General features: G+C 44.7%; 1 protein-coding gene across 1 annotated transcript in view; it reads right to left on the reverse strand.

Annotated features, from left to right (window-relative positions):
• map3k22 (mitogen-activated protein kinase kinase kinase 22) overlaps nt 1-16,150 on the reverse strand; it is a 40,011-nt gene extending 23,861 nt beyond the window's left edge. The window contains exons 1-3 of the mRNA XM_084341208.1: nt 15,761-16,150; nt 5,268-5,351; nt 4,511-4,555 (exon numbers count right to left, since the gene is read on the reverse strand). Of these exons, the coding sequence (XP_084197334.1) occupies nt 4,511-4,555; nt 5,268-5,286 (64 nt within the window). The 5' untranslated portion in view covers nt 5,287-5,351; nt 15,761-16,150. The remainder of the gene's footprint in view (nt 1-4,510; nt 4,556-5,267; nt 5,352-15,760) is intronic.
• Between the last annotated feature and the right edge of the window lie 261 nt (nt 16,151-16,411).

The following is a 16,411-nucleotide window of genomic DNA, read 5'->3' on the forward strand; positions in this document are numbered from 1 at the left end:
ATCCCACTTCTGTACAGTAAAGTAAAGGAACTGAATCTTTACATGGTGACACAAGCTGCCCACGTGACCATTCTTTGACATTCAGCGTGTCACGGATGAGTGATGAAAGCCAAAGAAGGAAAAGCTAGTCTGGTTTCGAGCATTTGTCATGTCATCATTTTGGCGTGTGTTGGCTCAGAGCAGGCAATGATTCAACACCTGGTGTACCACTTCCTCTTCTGATAACACCTCTGGACTTTCCATTGATGGAAAGTTAAGAATGTTGACATGAGATATTTTCTCTGTGCCACACTGGTATGAGAGAAAGCTTTGTCTGCCCTGATTGAGGTGCAAGTAACTTGAGGAATTCTGATGCTGAGGATAATCCTTACAGCGCTGATCGCTCTCCAAAAATGTGGTCGCGAGCGTGTAGCCTGGAGCTTATCAAGAACGTCTCTGTAATCAGACAAAGATTTGATGTTTTTCTTTTGTCAGACGCTGATTGAGAATCAGAGTAGCTGCGGGCTTAAACATAACTGACTTTGATGGAGAAATTGGAGGCGAAACAAGAGCAAGTCAAGTGTGTTTAAAATTCATAATTCGCTCGTCACAGGGGACAGGCCTATAGTGTTCATTAAACCCTCGAAATTCATTGAGCAAACCTGCGAGTGCAAGAGGCCGACGCTCAGCATCTCGCCTGTTTTCCATTTCCCACTTCACGCTTTCTCCCGTACACACCGGCAACACACTCTCGTGTGTAAAGGGGGCAATCATGCAGATGAGCATGTCAGACATTAACATATCAAGAGACTTTAATAGAACCAATTATCTGAGTGCTGTGATTACAATATAAGGGAGAGGTCGTTGACCTCGGCTCCTGCCTGCCTCTCAGATAGGTCCTGGGTGCATTCGTTATAAACACACACACACATACTGTACAGTACGCACACACACGACTCGCTCACAGGGAAACCAGGACAGGTGCGTGCTATGCAACACAACCAGCACCTGCACGATGGACCGCATTCTTTAAACTAGAAGGGATCTGTGTAGGGTGATAGTAGCACACCGGGCAGATGGGGTCTGAGGCGACATTTGATCTTGTTCCCACTGTACGGCGGTTGTGGCCAGCTGTTCTCCGACAGTAGGGCAGTCCGTTGGGTTCACCCAGGGGACATAGCACACTTACTCACCAACACTGGAGTTACACACTCAGATTAGGGATGCAGCGCTCTGACTTGGTCCTCAGCTACCTCAGGATAAAGGACAAAATTCATCCTACTGAGGAAAACAAGGATCCAGCGGTGGGAAATTAAAGCACACTATTCATTCAGCTATGGTGGTAACTTACAGTAGCAACCCACTGGATAACCTACTGGCACAACGTTCACCTTTGACTGGCCTCATCGGCGAGCTAACATGACCCGAGGTCGAACCACACCAGCAGCTCACCACAGAGGTGGACGTCTTGTTTGACGATCCTAATATAGCAGCAGGAGTGGAAGTGAGGGACAGCTCTCTTCCCGGCTGACTGACCGGCACACTCCCTCCGCATGCAGAGGAATAAGCGATAAGAAAAGTTACACCCACCAAATCTCAGCCCACTGTGCAAACAGGCTAAACAAAGAGAGCGCATGGGGAAGGACTTCTATTCTTGATATTAATACTGATAACATATTGGGCGCTTTATTATTCCAAAGCACCAAATAAAGGATTAGGATTCAGTATATTTAGAGACAGCAGAGTAAGCACTGTTCTTATCAAATGGCATGCGCTGATTGTGCCTCATTAGCACATTCCTCTCTGTGGTTTATGACTACATGAGTGGGTTGTTTGGTTGTGATAAGACAAGGTAATTGCACAGACAGGTGAGCTACTTCCGGTGTCTTCCTCTCTTGGACATTTTATGAGATAAGACAGAGGGAAGAAGGGAGAAAAGAACGCCTAGGTATGTTAACAAGCCACATACCAGCGCAGGCCTATTTCTTCACCGCACATACGCACTGTATCGACCCGAGGCACCATGTTGGGTCTCACGCAGAGGAGGACGGCTGGTTAAAATATAAGCTGTCAGGAGTGGTGGTGGATGACTAACAGCTCGACCAGGCCTGTCCTCCCCGAACAGGAAGGAAGTGAGTCACCGTCTCTGTTCGGAGTACGGAGCTGGGTTAACCGCGTTATTCCACATCGGGAAATTAATGGACTTGTGATTGAATCAGTCAGAGACGGACACGAGGGTGAAGAGCGTTTGTCCAAGGCCGATCTGTGACCGCATATAAATCAATCAACACGGTGCGAGTGTGCTTTAATGTGCAGTATATGCACGAGAAAGAAAGGTGAGCAGGACTGTGATTTGTTTTGTACGGACTGGAGTAGGACAGCAATGAATAATTGTATGTAATCTTTTCTCTTCCATTAAAATCTTACAATCAAACCAAACACTACCTCCATCTTTATTTTCCTCATTAATGCTGCCTCTCTCTGTACAAGTGTTTTCTCAGAGCTCCAGACCAGCCTGTGCACCGGCAGTCAAGGATACAAAACAAACAACAGTGGCCTGAGTGTGTGTGTATCCATGTGTTTCTCTCCGTGTGTGTGTGGGGCCTGTGCCGTGACCTATGGATAATAGTGGAGAGGGAAGAGTTGGAGGGTCAGTTGGCTTCGGGTGGCGGTGAGAGTGTGAGAACTGCGTGGTGGTGCCATACAGATCCGGCTGTGACAGCCATCTATAAATGAAGTTATTACATCACTGAGGCCTGGTCCGCGACCGCTGCCAGGCCGAGGCCAGCCAAGGCTAACCACCAACACAGTGGAAAGCAACCAGCACACACATCAGTGCCAGGAGCGGCCTCATAACCAGGGAACTTGAGGAACCTCGTGTGGCCGAGGAACGGTTGAGTTCTGGTGGATGTGGACGGTTTGGGATACCTGCAGTTCATTTCCTGAGCCTCTTCTTGCGTCTCGGGTAAAATGTGACCAGCATGAGAAAAAGGGGGGAATTCCAGGAAGCTGAGCAGAGCGAGCAGCATTACACAATGGTGGCTGATTGCTGCGCATTGCATCATCACTCTGCCTCTTTCTTTTTTTTCTCCGGCTAAAAGCTGAGAGCTGTGAAAGTGGCAGCGGCTGAAATGAAGTTGGAATTCCAGTCCGAGAGAGTTTACATAAAAAGGAGTTACTGCTCGGGCGGATGGTCGCGAGTCCTCCGAAGCCAGAACAGCAAAGAGAGTCCTGAGCTTAAGAGTGTTTAAAGAACGACTTTAAGAGGCCAGCGCTGCAACTTGCAAAGCTAACAAAGTGTGTGCAGCGACTGTGAGTGTGAGGCAGGCTGCCTGAATGAAGACATTGAGGGGATTTCCTGGTGCCGAGAGACACATCATGGCAAAGGCATCCGGCTGGATTAGCAGCTGGAGCCAAATGTGTCCTCACTCTGCAGCAAGCAGCACGGGCCGAGCTCTGACGCACAACACAAAGCACACACACACACACACACTCGGATACACACGCCAGCTATTACAGGCAACGCACGCTCTAAACTTTCCACGCACCTTTCTGTTTGTCGAAACTGCGATACAGCTAATTGAGCAGCTAATGGGTGTAACATTTAAACCCCTGAAGTTAATCTTTCACTCAGAATAATGACTCTGACGTAATGTGGGGTATTGTGGGTGTGTGAATAGTTGCACAATTAATGTTTGTACAAGGTCTGTGCTGAAAGTCTTTTCATCGGTGAATGCCTGCAAACACTTCTGCACTATCGACAGGCTGAGACGTTGCCTCTCTCGGCCTGTGTACGCTGGTGCTTCCACTATAGTGTAATGAAAATGTAATGAGCTCTGAATTACATTAAAGAAAGTAACACATTTTGCGTAATGTGTCATTTTTTCCCCCCCAGTTGTTATTTACACTGCTGTAATGTTTGAGCATGAAGCATGGAGCTAGAGCCAGGAGGCAATTAGCTTAGCTTAGCCAAAAGACTGGAGGCTAGAGAAAAACAGCCTGCCTGGGTTTCTCCACAGCCTACAGCTCACTGACAGACCAAGTCCCACCAGAAGAAGGAAACGCACAAATGTTTTTCTAACAGAATAGACAGCACTCGAGGCTTGGTGACGTAGATACCGCCATGTCTTAACAAGCAAGCAAAACACGAACATGCTCACACTAGTCAGTCACAAAAGCTCCTGAGCTTCTTTCTTTTTTCCTCTATAAGCCTTTTGCTCATTTTGCTCTCAGTACATCATTTCATTGAATAAAGAGCCACTGAAGAGGGGAGAAAGCTACTTACACTGCTAATTGTCATACAGTGTGATGCTAAGCTACGGTCAGCTGTCAGTATTTATGCTGAGTGTTGCTAAACTAGCTTAATAATGTACAGACCAGGGGACGTATGACCTATGATATCTATGAAAGCGTGCGCACCAGACTAATTTCCTGTTGAGCCCTTGGCTAACTTGAACATCAGGATAAAATGCTTTAAAATTCCTACAATACTTATTTTTTTTAATATGAGACAATTATTACTATGGTTTACCTTGTGAGTTTCTGTGCTGTCCCGGTCCATTTTGGAGACCGTCATCTGTGGACACAAAAGCAGCATGCACGGTGGAAACAGGTCAACAAGGGGTGAACAGCTGCACTGTCGCTATGATGCATTGTGTTTAGTTTTGAATGAACAGACAACAGTTATCGATTCAGTATGTTGAGCTCTGTTTACAGAGGTCAGTTAGCAACAGGCAGAGACTACATCTACCCTCGGCCGACATGTCCTGTCATGTGCACATGCAAATATGCTACGAGAGAGGCTATTGTTTGAGTCGTAGTGCATGGAGGAACTACATGTCTGTGTGTGTGTGTGTGTGTGTGTGTGTGTGTGTGTGTGTGGGTGACTGGTTTTGCATAGAGGTAGGAGTGCATATGTGTGTTCGCTGGCTTGGTAGGTGTGAATATAAATAAATGTGCATCACTGGAATCTTGTATACTTGGAGAATTGTTTGCACCCAGAACTTTCCTATGTGCAAAAACAAAAAGAGTCCCTATATAATTGGAAAAAACAACATTTTTACGAACAACAATGTAAAAAAAATGAGCAAGTGTGTATAAAACAAGCCATCTGGGGCTGTTAACAGCCTCCTCGCACCTTTCCGCTCTCGTACATGTGTTATTTTTTCTCCGCACTGTTCCTGCCAGAGGATGTGTGAGAGGTGCGCGAGTTTGTGTGTTTCCCTGCAACCGTGCGGGTTTCTGTATGTACGTACTGTACAGCAACCCACTTTCGTAATACAACTCACCCATGTTTACTGTCATCATCAGGAAGTGGCACTGTTGAACTCGAGCACGGAGCTCAAATTCTCTCTGCAAGCGAAGATTTCATCCTGAGAACAAAAAACAAAAACAACGCCATTTCAACATCCAAGAACTGTGCCACTTTCCTTCAGCGCGGCGCACATAATATTTCTGTAATTGCACAAAAACAATGACAAAACAGGACGCAGGTGCTAGTTTCAACACAAAGCGTTTTTTTCCCCCCCAGTAATGTCACCGCTTCTGTTATTTATTTAATCTTTATTTAACCAGGATGGTCTCCCGAGATTGACGTATCCTTTCGTGAAACACTCCTGGCAGACAAATAACAACATGACAGCCAAGAGCTGCATTTGATGATGGCGACTCAAGCCATTTACAACCCGTCAATGCCCCGATGTCTCTTTATTGCCACTCTGAGGAACGCAGGCCACCAGCAGCGGAGGAATTCCTTAGTGTTTGATGATGGAGGAGCCTCGAGCCCTTGAGATCCCATGGTGCAGCAGCAAGGCAGGCGTGGGTGTTTGCTTAGCCGCCTGCCTCAGGTGAGGACCATGAGCACTTCAAAGACAAAGCCTTCTTCATGCATTAGGGTGGTGAGTGCCGAGCAGAAAAGCAGTTGTCACATCCCATAATGAGGTAACACAGAAGACTCTCTTACCTCTGACAGCTGTGGGGTTTTTTTGTTCCACTGATGATAGTAAGTAAAGAAAAGAGGAGGAAATGCAGCTGATTTATAGAGTAAACAGCTTCCCAAAAATCCTTCTCACGAACCATAATTTCATACCGCATGCCAGTTGTTTTCGTCTTTGAATGCATTCATTGCGAAAAGGAGAAGAGGAACTCGAGAAACAGCTGCAGTACGATATGTTGGCATGTTAAAATGTGGTCTCACAGTATTGATCACAAAGCCATGTAAGGCTACAGCAGGTTTCAGAAAGCCAAAAAAGGATTTTCAGGAGGTACACAGCGCTAAATTTTAGACTGACATGAAGCCAACCTATATTTTGCAGAACAACAACTGAGACTACTGTCACTATTAGCTCAAATGTATCATAAGCAGGAACAGAAAAGTCAACACTTCGGGATTACGTCTTGTTTACTTCTTGCTAACTTTAGCTAACATTAGCCACCCTATGGAACGTACAGAAATAGGCTGATCTATCCAAAATTTGATAACTTTAGCTACAATTAGCCACCATAAGCTATGCAACATACACAAATATCTATCATTTAGTTTATATTCTTCTTTACTCTACATCATTGTAAACGCGGGTCAGCCGTCAATGATTTTCAAGTTCAAGTAAAGACAAATTAGCCAACATAAGCTATAGGATACACAGAAATATGGAACAAAATGTGCTAACTTTAGCTAATATTACACACCATAAGCTACTGGTCATACCAGACCAGTAGGCCTAAGGTTGCATCAGAAAACTGAATTTAGTAAGATTGCTGGTACAATGAATTGAACTATATCTGTAGGAGGAACAATGACTTTTCATAGGGTTATCTAAAGATGCAGAATAAAGAAGCAAAACCTGTAAAAAAAAAACTATTTGTATCTGAACATAGCTCCCAAAAGAGGAAGTTTGAGAAACCAAAAACAGGAAACAAGTCAAATTAAGTATTTCAATATGCTTTTTCTGCATGAATGAAGAACACACACAAAACACAACACTAAAATCTATAGTTTGGGTTATACGGTTATGGTTATACATTCTCAGTCCCTATGTTCTGATTAAGGACAGGCATTTTAAAGGTATCATGTGACCATTATTAAAAAGGGTTAACAGGTTGTCATGGCTGGGTGATCGGAGAACTAGCTGCTGATGACTGCTTGTTGCTACACACAGATAACACAGACTCACAGCTACTGTTGTCAGTGGCTACAGTCTCACAGCCTCGCTGAATGAGCCAACATTTGGTATGAGGATTGCAGTTTGACTACAGTGCTCCAGTTCTGTCGTTGGATTCAATTTTGCAGTAAACTAAACACTCCATCACATGATTAATTGCATCGATTTTAATGGCAGTGAGTATCAATGTCACATATTAGTGTTAAGGAGAGATAATATGCATCCACATAAGGCTCGCGTGGAAAAATGTAATAAAGAGAAAAAATTGTTGCACTGTATTAATAAAGGGGTATATGAAGTTGTGCAGCCCAAAAATCAACACAAAAATCTTTGGAACAAGACAAGAGGCTCCAGAGAGATTGACAACAGCAACACTCCCCAGGTCTTTTATTCTTAAAGCATCACTGCCTTCTTGTTTCACTATCTCTCGTGTCCATGCTGCATGTCTTCTTGTGCTTTTGAAGCCTGCACCACTGTGTGCACATGTGTCCCAACCATTCAGCCCAGACAAACGCTCCAGCCTGTCTGCAGAGAGACCAACGCTTTCTTTTTGTGTCAGCCAGAAAACTTTTCATAAAGGCAATAAAGACGGCCACTAGAGCAATTTACAGCCTGAGGGGCAGAGTCACAGGGTGCCAGTTTTTAACATGGGGAACAGGCAGTACACTGCTGTCAGTTGTACCAAGTGTACCAGCTGACGGATCGGAGAGCTAAAACGTTTCAAGGGTGAGCGCCACCTGACAAAAGTTTGTCCAAATTCAACACAATAAGAGCACAAAAGGTAGGTGAACTTATATTAATCACCAAAACACACTGTCTTTTTAGTACAGCTGACATACCTTTGATATAAAGCAGCAAAGAGTGCATTTATGAGGGGTATGATATGTCCGAGCAAAGCTCTGTGTCAGGCTGTGCTGACCATACATGAAAGAGATGAAGAGCGGCGACGAGACAGGTGGTCTCCTAAAACCACGTGGCCCAGTCTGTTGATGCTACACACACACACACACACACGTACGCCCAGGAACAGAACAGCCCCGGTCTTGTGCCAGCGAGTCACCAGATGGCCCATCTGCTTCGCCCCTCAGCCCAGCGGGATGCCAGGCTAGTGGTGCCCACAGATCGCCAGCCCAATTCTCCACACGCTCCTTGGCAGGCGGGCGCTGTGACAGCCCCGCTTGTTGAAGATCAAATGCTAATCGCCGCTCGCTCTCGCTGCTCTGCCGCCACACATCCTCCAAGAAAAGACTGTCTGTCTCTGCACTCGATCACGATACAACCCTACAAACTCACATCCAGAAGTGCTTTGAACACTGTGACGCACTTCGGTGTCAAAATATGGATAACATCACCGCGCAGGCCAATGTTTCACTGGCAGAGGCCTCTCCTTTGTCACAGCGTGAGGACTGTGCTGAAATGACGGAGAAAGTTAATTAAAAAAAGGACAGCAGAGGATGGGATTTCAGACGAGGGTTGTGGGGAATTGTCTGCGCCAGACAAAGCAGAACTGTGCTCCTCAAACTTCACAGTGCAATTTTATTTTTATTGGACTGATTGAGCAGGAATCGCAGCCAAGGCCATCCAGGCAAGCATGTATATGCGCACATAACCTCTTTCAGCTCTGTTACATCACTCTCTAACCAAGTAAACAATGTGATGTTGGCTGTAGGTCTCGAAGGGGAACTTCCCCCTCTTTGCAGTAGAGAAGCGGAGGGTCGCCTCTCCAGCTGCCTGGTGGCCTGAGCAGCAGTGTGACCTCATGTCTGACATCACTCCAGCGGAGTCCCAAGGAAATCGCCATTTCAGAGGTCAACTTCTAAACTTTGAAAACATGCCTGCTGGGCTCAGTGGGTTTCCATTCTCCAGCACAGCCTGTCTGCAACAGCCTTCACATGCCAAAAAAGACAGTCCATGAAGAGAATCACAGAGATCAGTAGGTGGAGTTTGATCACTGAGGACAAGTACTGAGGTCAAAGCACAATACAGATGAATGATAGAAAGGATCAGAGCACCTTGAATCTCTTGCACATCAAAAAGGTGCCTGTGAAACTTGCTGGTTTTGACAGATAGCTTTTTATCTGATTTGTCAGAAGGAAAACCTGCATATTCATGGGCATCAGAGATGGCACGGCATGGTTGCTTAAACTCCTGGGGACTGGCTGCAAGTTTTAAAAGGAGCGTAGCAGTGAGTTTGCACATTTTAGCCCCATAAAAGAGTGGTTAGACAATCTGAGAATGTTCCCTTTATTGCTGAGAGTTAGATGATACGATTTATGCCACCCTCGTATCTTGGCAGTAAATGTAAAGCTACAGCCATTAACAAACAGTGGGAAATAGGTAGCCTGGCTTTCCCTGCTTCAACAAATCTGCCCTGCAATACCTCCAAAGCTCACCAATTAACACATTATATCCTGTTCGTTTAATCCATACAAATGTTAAAACGACCACCGCATTATTTCCCGACAAATTAATTCAGTTTTTAATTCTCTGGTATTATACGTGTCAAAAAAATGAAATACATGTTAGTTTGTGAATTTAGGAGGTACTGGTGGGTAGATTTTATTACCTTTGGACAAAGCTAGGCCAGCCATTTCCCCATTTCCATTTCCATTTTTTATGCTAAGCTAAACTATGCTAACTGGCTGTTAGACTAACTGGCCGCTTCAAATTACCCATACAGACATTTGAGTTAATCTTCTAGTCTAACTAACAAAGAAACTGACTCTGTGCTTCAAAAAAAGTCAAGTTTTCCTCTAACTATGAATCATGCATATGTATAATTTTTAAAACATGCTGATACTTGCGATACAGTTGGTTAGGGAAATTCCCTAAAACATACAAAACCACTGATACGGTCCTTTAACAATTACTGTCATGTCCTGTTGACAAGACAACACAGGCTTTTAAATGCTGTATCCAAAATAAAAACAAACAAAACTCAGACACACATAATGCATCACCGGCCTGATATCATGAGGAGACGGTGAGCTTGTCACAATACCCGGCCAGCCGTCTGAATTGCACCATGGGCAGGAAGTGAAGGGTGATTAGTGAGCCGTGGATATTTAGGTGACTTACTCTTTTTAAAAAGGTCAGTGGCGGGGGTGTCCTGTCCGCTGAACTCATGCCAAGACTGCGCTGTGGCCAAATGAGTCAGAACCATTATTCAGGCTGATTCTGGGAAGTTAGACAATACAGCATGTCCTAGTGCACACTGAGCGAGTCCAGGGTTTCTCTACGCAGGGACGCACTTGAGGACTTCTGGGTGGTGTTAGGAGAGTGCGTAGGCAGGAGAACGTCACTCCGTGTGGGGCCTCATTTATCATAACCTTGGCTCTTCTTGCCTTGTCTCACAGGAGTTATTACCGAGATGAGATCCAAGATTTTCAATGGGACACAAGGCTTAACGACTCTTTCCTACAACACAACAAGGGGATTCTTCCCGTCATCTGGCACTAAATCTATGTTTTATTTCAAATAAAGGAATTTCCGTTTTGATTTGACGCCATTATTTTGGCATTTGTATCTCTTGTTTCGACTGTAAATGCAGGCTCAATCAAAGGAACTGCACTTGAGTGCCAATGTTTCCAGGCAGCTCTACCTCTTTGTTCTGTAGAGTACCACCGAGTTCCTTTTAGGGTTGCGATTTAGAGTTAGGGTTGCTCCGATACCAATATCAGTGCAGGGTTAGGGTTAGGGTCATGCTGGAATCATATTGGTGAGTACGTGGATCCGATACCAAGTGATTATCTTTTTTAGAAACAGGAGTTGGGTTAGAGTTTGATCCGAATACCGACCCAAAAAGTCAGTATTTGACAACCTGGGAATGAAATCGCTTTTCATACCGTTAATGTTCTCTTACTTCTTTTTCCAAACTTCACATAACCTCATTGACTACTAAATGTTCGCTACGTGAACAAACCAACAGAGTAATGTAGCCAACTAGATGGCTATGCTGATTGGACAAATAACTTGACGTGGCTATTCCTTGGGTGAGTTACAGTACAGCTAACACCCAAGAGGAGCTTGTATCCAAAAAAAGACCTTTCTTTAATGCAATATTGGGTTTTAATGGTGCAAATGTAGAAATTCATGGCTATTTCAAAACTGAGAAAAAAAAAGATCGCAATTTCGTGACAGTTTTTTGCCCAGATTGTCCAAATCCTACTGGTCCGTATAATCAAAGCCCAAAGGGGTACATAAATAGTGGAGCTGGATGTACTATGTTAACTTAATCCACTGATACCAATCGGACTCCAGTGAAAGAAGATCCTCCGCAGTGAAAGTGATGGCTCTATTAGCTCAGAGATAAGTAGATCTGTCCGCCATTATCATCAACCACACAACACTGGCTAAAAATAGCCGAATGAAGGAGTGATTCTCCTGCCATCCACAATATATCCACTCCCTGGATCACTACTAGAACCGTACTCTTCCCCCTCCTCCCGAGAGGAATCTAAGCACAATCTGTAAAGTAAGCTGTCTTTTCCATTATGCGGTGACATGCTATTACAAGCACATTCATTCATTGTGTTTCTCCACCCAAATGCAGCCATGCAGAGACAGCTCATAGACTTAAACCCATTTCACGAGACAGAATGTCAAACAGCTGTGGTTCAGGAACAGGCACGAAAGTATTTCTGCCTCGCCACCAAATCCATGAAGAGCGTCTCGGTTCTGGTCTTTTGATACTCAGGAGGCTGAGTGAGTGTGACGAGGAAAAATCCAAAAGCAATTTCATGATTTAATTTGGAGAACATGCCTCGTCGATTTCATTTAACATCTATGCAACAAACTACAAACAGGCCTCGCTTCTTTAATTATACACTCATATTGGAATGCAATCGAAAACAAGTAACGGCATTTTGCACAACACTTTACACAAACTTATCCCAAGTGTTGTTGCATGAGTCCGGTCTGGCAGTGTGCTGCCGTCTTTCCGGCTGTCCCTGCAGGCTCAGGCTCTGCTGCTGCTGATGGCATTGTCCTTACGGTCAGACAAGCCGTGCAGACAAAGCTCAATCAGGACAACTTCCTCTCGGTTTCTGGACAGGAGGGGGTGGACTCTGCTGCACTCTCAAAGATAAAGAAAGGCGACCCAGACTGACTTCGGAAAGCAGTCAGATGCCTTTGCTTTCTCTACATTTTGTTGCGCTGTGGGCTTCATTTAAAAATGATAAAAGTTGTATTTTCTTCAATTGGCTTTCGCAAAATATCTCACAATGAATGAAAGTTCCCCCTAAAATTCTACATGCAACGACACTCTTCAGTCAGTGTTACCATACAGAAGCACAGCTGTCAGCAGTTAGTGATTTACGTCATCTTGGGTGTGCCGCAACCAGCTTTGCACACCTGTATTTGTGCAGTGTCTGTCTTCCTTCATTGCACATGAGCTCAAGCTCGGTCACATTGTTGAGATTGCTGAGAAAGTGTTTGAACAATGAAATCTTTTGTAGGGTTACGGATCACTTTCCCTGTTGATTTATGTCTGGATTTTTTTTCTCGATTAATCGATCAGCTGTTTGGTCTATAAAAAGTCAGAAAATGGGGAAAAATGATGACCAGTGATTCCCAAAGCCCAAGATGTTGTTTTTAATTGTCTTGTTTTGTCCATAACTTCGAGGTATTACGTTTACTTGTCCAAGCTTGTACTTCTCTCTGTCTCTCAGTCTCTGCAGCTGAGAAGAACGATGCTGCTACAACTACCTTGCTGCACCATAGGGATGGGATAATCCAGGTGGCTGGTATTTGGCTTGTGCCAGACACAGTGCTTGGCAATCAGGCCAAAGAGCTCAATTTCTTGTCTTGTCAGACTAGACAATCTTTTTCCTCTCATGCTCAGAGTCCTGTGTGCCATCTGGCGAGGTATGAGAGGGCTTTCGTTGGTGTTTTACTAAAGAGTGGCTTCGTTCTAGCGTTCTATCTACCCACAAAGCTGTGATTGATGTGATGAGTGCTACAGAGATGGCTGCCCTTCTGCCTGGTTCTCCCGTCTCTGCACAGGATTGAAGCGCTTTTACAATAGTTAGTTGTTTTTCTTCTTACCTCTGGGCCTTTCTTCACCGGTTCATGAGATTGGTCAGACTGAGATTGGCCCAGTGATTAAACTTTAAATGGTTTTCGTCCCGGACGCTGGTTCTATGCCTCAACACCAATGCTATCTAATAGGTCTAGAGAGAATTCCTTGGACTTTATAGCTTGGTTTTGACAGGTGTTGGGCCTTTATTTATTAGGTCCAATGAACTGAATCTGGTCCACATGGTGTCAAGTTAATTTCTACAGATTTAGCAATAAAGAAATAAGGAAACCAGGACGGTCTAAGCTCAGTTTGAAACATTAGAGCAATGGCTTTGATTAGGGTTAGGGTTAGCGGGAATTTCTACATTTACGGTTCAACTGATTTCAAACCTTTGAAAACGTGTTTTCTTTGTCATTATGGAAAAAAATCAAATAACTTTAAAGGGGTACTCCAGCAATTTAGTCTTGCTCTTACACAAACGTATTGGACTCACAGCAGACAGATGGGGGAGAAAAGGTTAGGGCTGCAACTACAATCATTTTAATTGTCGATTAAAGGTCCGATTTGTCAGACAGTTGATTGTTGAGTCTCATTCCCGACTCAATGCTTTGGGTTGATGGCCGGCCCAACCTACCCACCCAAAGCGTCAGTATTTGATGAGTTGGGAGAACAATCGACTATCTGTGGATTATTGTCTCCATTTATCGAGTAGTTGTTTGGTCCATAAAATGTCAGAAAATGCAAAAATGTTGATCAGTGTTCCTCAAAGCTGAAAAAGACGTCTTACTTTGTTCACAACTCAAAGACATACACTTTACTGTCATAGAGGAGTAAAGAAACCAGAAAATATTCAAACCAATGTATCGATTGTCAAAATAGTTGAAAACTATGTGATTTTAATCAGTTGTTCGATGCAGCTCTACATTGAAAGGCCAAGATATCCTGACTTTTAGTCCTGTGAGTGGGTCAAGCTTTACAAATGCTGACTCCCACATTTCAGGCTTTCTGTCAACTGCAAGACAACAAAACCTGTACAAAAGTTTGAATAGTTTTTAAAGCAGCTGTTCATTGAACACAACTTCTCTGCTGACTGCACAGTAATCTACTGTCTAATAATCCTGCGTCATGCTACTCAAGAAGGCATGACACCTAATGACAAACTTGTTTTCCTCTCTAGCGTAGCCAGGCAACGTCCAAAACGGGCCATCCAGGGAAGATAATAAGCCTTCTTCTGTGAGTCACAGTGACCTCTGACCTTCAGCCCCTCTGGTCAGTGGGCGTCTGGCAGAAGTGGTCAGGCTTCTGTGAGTTTGGCATATGATAGCATGACTTCACAGTCCTCAGTGGAAGGACAACGTGAGGGAGGAGAGGCTCACTCTGATTAAGACACTCAGCTAATGACTCGCAGAGAGGAGCCGGCGTGAAATTGTCCTGAGAGTTGACAGCAGGATGCTAAAGAGGGTTAACAGATGAGCACAGTCTTCTCATGTGTGGGCTGTTGAGAAATTGAGCCCGCATGAGGGTGACATACTTTATAACGCCCCTTTCAACAATAACAGCAAAGGCCTGAATGCTTTCTCTAAACCTTGAAACTCTCCTAAACAACATCTACCTTGCGATGGGCTCTGTTTTAGACCCTTTCTTCATAAGTGCCATCAAAACACAATTAGTAAGCCATCACTTAGGTCTCTGGCTGGCACTTCTTACTGTGGGATCCATTCCCCTTATCAGCCAAATGGATTGTTTTGCTTGCGGGCACACCAACCGTATCTGTGGGCGGTTTCCACTTGACAGTTTGACTCTCACTTTAAGGCTATTTCGGAGCCTCCGGGGCACGCCAATGTGCTGATAAACTCATCCGTCACTTTGCTTGCTCCTCACACTCCTGCGAGTGCAGCTCATATGGATCTGATTTGATGAACGCGGTGGCCTCATTAAAATCTAATTTGGCGGATCGTCTCAGAGGTCTCTGCCAATCGCAGGAGGACGTGTCGAGCTGTGGACGGTGCTCATCAGCGTCCTCATCACTTCTGACGCCGCAGCGGCCTCGGCGTGGACGCGAGGCACTGTGAAATGCTCGGACAGGAAGCAGGAAGACTGTGAGAGACTTTTCAGGACAAGAGCTGGGGATTTCAAGGAAAACATGACCACTGAGGATACAGGACAGGGTGACAAAGACTTTCCAGAAATCACTGGCACCTCCAGACATGCAGCATACCCTTTACTAATAGTGAACACAGCACAAGCAATCGCTTATAAACATGTGAAAAGAGTGTTTGGCACTGGAATTAACCAGTGATAATAAAGTCAAACCTTTACTCTAGCACCAACATGCACATTTATCTTAGAAAAGCAAACATCTGGCTGTTTTAATTTAAATTTACTAAAGAAAGTCTCCAAGAAACAGCTTCCACTTGCAAGGAGGGCTACCCAGTGTCAGTAAACAACTACTGCACATGCTTACATCTGATGATAAAAGCCATTTAGACTACAGATCTGCACATTAATCGCTGCTGCAAGTCTTTTTTCAAAGTCCTGGCGTTTCATTTGGAGTAAACAGTGAATAACAGTGTTGAAGGAACAAACAAGACTGGGCTCTCACCTTGTTATCTGAATGTCTCCATGTTCTCGTTGTGGCTGCAGGATTTTTGAAGATGAGTTCAAGTTCTGAGAGATAATCGGCAGGAAGAGCGGACAAAAAGAAAAAAATCCCAACAGATGCAGAGCAAAAAAATCTTCCAACAACACTGAGCTTGATATCCGGAAACTGCGCTCTGTGCTGAGGCGCAGAAATCACCAACACGAGAAGCTGTGTTCAGGCAGGAAGGTCTCCTCTTCTCCCAAGTGCATAATCCAAGAGAAGCGCTTCTACGAGGCAGGAACGGTCGGTGTGCCTCAGAGAAAAGTTTTCCCAGCCTGCTCCCCGCTTGTCTCCACACACACTACAGCGAGGGGGAGCTGACTTTCTCCCCGGAGCTGCGCCTCTGATGTCAGCAGCAACGTGAGCTCCAGGAAGTGGTGACGCTCTCTCCGCCGGTGCCTTTCCAAGGCAGCGGCGGGCAAAGTGGAGGCAGTACCGCCCCCACGTGGACACCTGGAGCAAGTACAGCACGTGCTGCAAAGGCAAAACTCCTTATTCTGTGCTGTTAAAATCAGATTAGTGTGAGGTAGCAGCATGAACTGTACATTTACACTAAAATGATGCCATAAACACAACTTACATTTTTATTTTATTCAGTGGTGGAATGTAACT

Source organism: Pagrus pagrus (assembly GCF_965226575.1).
Source record: "Pagrus pagrus genome assembly, chromosome: 20".
NCBI lineage: Eukaryota > Metazoa > Chordata > Actinopteri > Spariformes > Sparidae > Pagrus > Pagrus pagrus.